Source organism: Girardinichthys multiradiatus, chromosome 10 (genome assembly GCF_021462225.1).
Source record: "Girardinichthys multiradiatus isolate DD_20200921_A chromosome 10, DD_fGirMul_XY1, whole genome shotgun sequence".
In the NCBI taxonomy this organism is placed as follows: domain Eukaryota; kingdom Metazoa; phylum Chordata; class Actinopteri; order Cyprinodontiformes; family Goodeidae; genus Girardinichthys; species Girardinichthys multiradiatus.
In genome coordinates, this window is record NC_061803.1 from 3,925,318 (window position 1) to 3,931,071 (window position 5,754).

Consider the following 5,754-nt stretch of genomic DNA (forward strand, 5'->3'; position numbering starts at 1 on the left):
TTGCTGCAAGCTTTTCAGAAGATCAGAGATTGTCAGACACATGCTGTGTTCATGTTTCAAGATTTTGTTTAGCCCAGCGGTCTTATCTCTCAAACAGCAATATCATTTTCCCTTTTTGCTCTTTGCTTTTCACAGGAAAATTAACAAAATCCAAATAGAATAAAACAACAAATGAAGGTAATACCATCAGAATCGAAAGCGTTCATTCATTATTCTATTTTTGGCAGTGAAATCAAATTCTGGAAAGGGTTTCAGTGGTGGGTTTTCTGATTTGTATGAATCATCGGAATATCTAACTTATCTAAATTAAACAGACATCTACAAATACAGGTTATCCCTGCAAATACTGTGTTCATGAATAAGTTATGTGACAATTATTTTTATATCTGGCTCAGTAGAAATGGGCCAACCAACCGCACAGGTCACACTGCACCTGAAATGATTGATGAAGGACATCTCGACGAGAGGGCTTTCAGGTAAGCGACCTGTGACGTATCATCAGTGTGCGCATGCACAACGCTACAAGGTAGGTGGCAATAGCTGCCCTCCAACCCTGCATTGGTTAAAGAACTCATAGGAAACTCTGTTCCCAGGAAATAATCTATCCCTCTTCTATCTTTATATTGACTCCAGGAGGCACTGTTGCTTCACATGGGCTGTGTGCTTGGCTCAGCAGATTCTCCTCACCAGTCTGCTGTCCACTAACCCTAACCTCACAGGACTCATACCTAAACCTAAAGAACTCTGCAGAAACACTATATGGTAGAATGCATATAGTGCGCCTATGGTGTAACATGGTGTAACATTGGTGCTGTGTGACCACTTATTTCAGGTGAACAGGATTTCACCTAAGTTCTGCAAATAATGCAGGGTTCTACTGCAGCCATTACCAGTACCCAGCTCTGCCAAAAGGTCCCAAATGGTGAATTAACAAAATATAAAACATGTCTTTCTTTTAACCATTAAAATTAGGAAAACACTTTTTTATTTTTTTGGAGTTCTTGTTTTTTAATTTCATTTTAAAACAAATAAACGCCTCATTATTCGGTTTTTTTGCGTATTATTTTGAAATGGAAAAACCAAAGAACGAACCATACACCTATTTTTAAAAGCAAAATAAAGCCATCTCTGTGTTTTCTTTAATTCATACAAATCAGAAAATGAAACTGACACCTTTTCCATCATTTAATTTCACTACCAAAAATAAAATAATGAATAACGCAAAAGTACATGGACCTTATCCTCATCATGAAATGTTGAAATGTTCTTTATATTATTGGTGTTATCTCACCTTGTTTTTTTTTTTTTTGTTTGTTTGTTTTTTCGTGCAGATGGACCCTCTATTTATTTGCCAGATATTTCAGAGCCAAGAAACCGAGCTGAGCTGATGAAGTGTAAGAGCATTTCTAAATTCAACATTATTAGCTGCAAGTTTATACAAACAATTCTGCAACTTTTCTTTCCTTCACCAGATTGGATTAATCTGACTTTGGATAACAAAACATCAAATAAGATGTTGTGGATTTCTGATGGTGGTACTAAGGTTTGTCGCAGAACCAAAGAGGTTTGTCCTGTGCTGGATGAACCAGAGAGATATGAATATTCCCCACAGGTAAGTTGTAAAAGTAAAAAAATACATCTAAAGTTGGAAAAGACACTTTTTAACATGAATTTTTATTTTATTTTACTTTCATTAAGGTGTTGTGCAAAGAGAGCATATGGAACCGAAGGGCTTACTGGGAGGTTGAGTACACGGGTTGGGTGGCCGTTGGAGCCACGTACGACAAAGCAGCAAGGAGAGCATATTCTGGGCTGAGCGGTCTTGGAGAAAATGAGCAGTCCTGGGGTATGTGCTGGTCAGGAAGTTGTTACCAGATATGGTTCAACTGCAACCATGAAGACATCAGTGAGGTCCCATTTTGCCCCACAATCGGCATGTTCATCGACCAGCCTGCAAGGATCATAAACCTTTATATTCTACCCAGTGAGGGTGCAGAGAAGGAGGTCAGGCTGTTGTAAGAGACTAAATGTACATCCTTCAATCAAACGAGGTGTGAAAATGTTGACAGGTGGGCGGGAGTTCAGGTGGTGGGCCTTCCGGTGACGTAACCGGATATCATCATTAACCTGATATCGTCATTAACCGGATGTTGTCATTAGCCGGATGTTGTCATTACAAGGAAGCAAATCTTTCTAATTGTATGTTTTTAGATGTTTTTTACATCTAAAAACAAAACATGTAGTTTATCCACTTTAAAAGGTCACTCAGGTTAATGCAGGCACATCACACAAAATTCTGATAAAAAGAGAACCTGACAGAATTGTAAATTCATTTTGTTTTAACACAGGGGTTATTTAGATGGATGTTTTTACATCTAAAAAACAAGGAGACAAAAAAGTATATACAGAACCTTTCTTCTTCTGCTCAAATGTTTGAGTAATCAAATTTGCACCAACAACTTGTAGAGATGATCTAAAAACAGAGAAACAAACATATGACCTGAAAAAAAGAAAAGTTAAAAAGTAAGCCAAACATGGAATTATCTCAAATTTTATGAGTTCTCAGTATGCTGTTTCCAAATTAGAAATGGATTCTACAGCTAAAATACTTTGTTTGGAATCATGAGACACTCCATTTGGTAAAATGGATGATAATTTTAGTTACCTTAAGCTTTTCTTTTTTCATCTTAGAGCAATAGTTATTGAGGATTTAGAGAAAACAGTTTTCTCCTCATCCCACGTGGGAGCCAGAGGTTGTATCCCGTATGTCTATGCAAAACGTCACAAGAAACTGAAAAAATAAAAAATAAAGGTTATAAAGTCCTCAGACATATCACTGTTTATTGAATTAAGGCAGACATCCACAGCTGTTTCTTGTGTATTGTCTCAGACAAAGTTTTCACACTGACCGTGCTCTTTTCCTGGCCCAAAGTCTCGACCATTGTCTCAGTCAATACACATCCACTGTTTATTGAATTAAGGCAGACATCCGCAGCTGTTTCTTGCGTATTGTCTCAGACAGTCTTCACACCAACTGTAGTCAAAGTAATTAAGAGGACTGTGCTCTTTTCCTGGCCATAAATCTCGAGCATTGCCTCTGACAATTCCCATCCCCTGTTTATTGAATTAACACGTCTGCGCTGTTGCTGAGGTGTCTCAGGGGGTGTGGCCAAGGGGCGTAACTATGCGCCCTGATAGGATTTCGTCATTAGGGGGCGAATCTAGAATCAACGAATTAAAAAAACAGAGGGGCATTCTTCAGTGTTTGTTTTAAATACTAGCGGAAAACGCAACAATTTACCTGGAGCATTCGCTGGAAAAGAACGCTTGTTGAACAATGGTTAGAGTTAAGAGAGTTTTTCATCAAACCGGGGAGAAAAGCAAGGTGTGCCAAGATGATGAACAACCATCTACATCATCTATTTCCTCGTCTGAGATACCTATTGGAATTCCTATCGTAACATATTCTGCAGATGATGATCCAACTTCACCAACAACAATGGATGAAAAACAGGCCTCAGATCAGCCAAGATGTACGTCTCTTCTGTGTGAAACCCCAGTAACCGTCTACAGGCATACGCGCCGTGAATTGGATGCCCCGAAGAAATCAACATATTACCTATGCAAGGTACAAAGGCCTCCATTCGACACTCTGCAGGAAGAGTGGTCTTTGGAACCATATGGACTGAGTGGTAGCTGGGGGTATATTTTCATGTACGAAATAGGAGAGCTCTCCCTGTATCAATTGGATCAAGACGAGGTATTTAATGGATCATTGGCTCTGTGTACTCTCACCCACAACGACTGGGCTGTGTTATGGCTGGCAATCCCACACCTTAACAATAACCCTGAATCAGTCTCAGTGTACGAGAGGGAGGATGAAGATGAAAGCTCTCCTCAACCAGCAAAAAGGATGAGAATGTGTCCTTCCGATGTTGAAGGGGACCCACTCCCCTTCTTGAGGACCCTCCCACCTTCCTGCGCTATATATCAGGGTCTAACTGCGAGCTCACAGACTCTTCTTCTTCACAACGGCGGGCGGCAGACCATTAGAATGTATGGAGCATACAGGAAAACACCATACTGGGACCTCTACAACCAGCAAGAAGAGACCGTCTTCTCTCCCGATCATGATGATGAAAGCTTCAACACCAGGCCATATCATCCACCTTCTCCAGACCTCTACTCACCAGCCACCTCATCGTCGCAGCTCTTTGAGTCCCTATTCAGTCCAGGGACACCGACAGGATACAACCTCAGATCGTATCATCCACCTTCTCCCGACCTCTATTCACGGCTATGCGTGGCTGAGTCTGTACACACAGATATCCAACCTGAAGACAAGAGGGTGATCGTGGAGGACGAGGCAACCATCAGCTACTCACCCTCCCCACAAACTCCAGACCCGATACCTGCCCCTCAGCCTTCACCAGAGGAGGAGGAGAGTAATCAGGGTGATGAAATTGACGGCTGGATCTCAAGCGCTCTCATCAATATGGTGAAAACAGCAATACTTCATTTATTCAACATAACCTGTTTGAACTATGTCAAAGAAACCTGTTATGGGTGCATAACGAACCATCTGAGCCAACGACAGCATTAGTGCCTGGAGATATTGGAGGAGGAGTATTACCAAATCAACTTTCAACGCATCGTGCAACAACTCGTAAACCCCAAGCTCCTTCCTGCTATTCGGAAACTTCTGACACTTCGACGCATACAAGCAGATGACTTCAGACTGAAAACGATTGCAGAGACGGTTTTATATGAACTGAAATCGGTACAAGGCTTCCATAGTGCAATCACTGATATGTACGAGAAGATGAGCGGCAATGACTGTCTCAAGCAGCTTAACTCTGTTTCAGAGTGCTACGATCCGATCTCAGATGATTGAAGACTTGTTTTGTCTTTTCTGTATTCTCTCTCAGCTTTCTACTGGTATACATATATATAACAGTTTTGTTTTTTAAAGATTGCAGTGTTTGAATTTATCTTTATTATCTGAATGTGTTTTTTTTCTGTTTCTCTATTAAATGCAGGTACAAAATAAAAAAAGAAGTATAAATATACCCTCAGGTGTTTGTTTTATTTCATTATTTAATAAGTAGTCGTCAGAGTGAGCATAAGACTGGGATGTCTGAAAGAAGGATCATGAAAAATTTATATTACAACCCATCAAATCTGGGAAGTTTAGGGGGTTTAGAAAGGTTGAGGAGTGTTATGCAAGATGAAACAGGGAAGAAGGCAGCGGTTTAAAAAGTTAAAGATTTTTTATCGGGAGAAGATACCTATACTCTACCTAAACCTGCAAGAATAAAGTTCCAGAAAAACAGAGTTTTTGTCACCAGACCATTGAGACAGTTCCAAGCCGATCTCTGTGACATGCAAGCTCTGGCCAAGGAAAATTACGGTTACAATTATTTATTAACAGTCATTGACATCTTTTCAAAGAGGGCGTATGTACGTGTTTTGAAGAGGAAAACTGCTGCAGAGTTGCTAAAGGCTTTTGAATTAGTTTTTAAAGAAAGTCAGGTCCCAAAAAAACTTCAGACTGATGCAGGGAAATAATTTTTTAACAAGAAATTTAAGTTTCTAATGGAGAAACACGGTATTGAACATTTTGCCACAGCAAGTGAAGCAAAAGCCTCTGTGGTTGAGAGGTTTAACCGTACGTTAAAAACAAGGATGTGGAGATATTTTACTGCTAACAACACCCGGCGGTACATTGATGCCCTGCAAAATTTAGCTAGAAGC

The 5,754-nt window shown here is 40.1% G+C and overlaps 1 protein-coding gene across 1 annotated transcript; it reads left to right on the forward strand.

Annotated features, from left to right (window-relative positions):
• Positions 1 to 445: 445 nt before the first annotated feature.
• LOC124875378 (stonustoxin subunit beta-like) lies at positions 446 to 2,019 on the forward strand. The gene is made up of 4 exons (XM_047377510.1): positions 446 to 476; positions 1,332 to 1,394; positions 1,473 to 1,612; positions 1,699 to 2,019. Exons 1-4 carry the CDS (start codon positions 446 to 448, stop codon positions 2,017 to 2,019), a joined length of 555 nt encoding a protein of 184 aa, XP_047233466.1.
• The last annotated feature ends 3,735 nt before the right edge of the window (positions 2,020 to 5,754 follow it).

Bases quoted from the DNA above. Each gene is read 5' to 3' on its own strand.
- LOC124875378 (XM_047377510.1), top strand. From the start codon at position 446: ATGAAGGACATCTCGACGAGAGGGCTTTCAG. The intron at 477-1,331 runs GTAAGCGACCTG...TTTTTCGTGCAG, and splicing joins CTCGACGAGAGGGCTTTCAG to ATGGACCCTCTATTTATTTG. The intron at 1,613-1,698 runs GTAAGTTGTAAA...ACTTTCATTAAG, and splicing joins GATATGAATATTCCCCACAG to GTGTTGTGCAAAGAGAGCAT.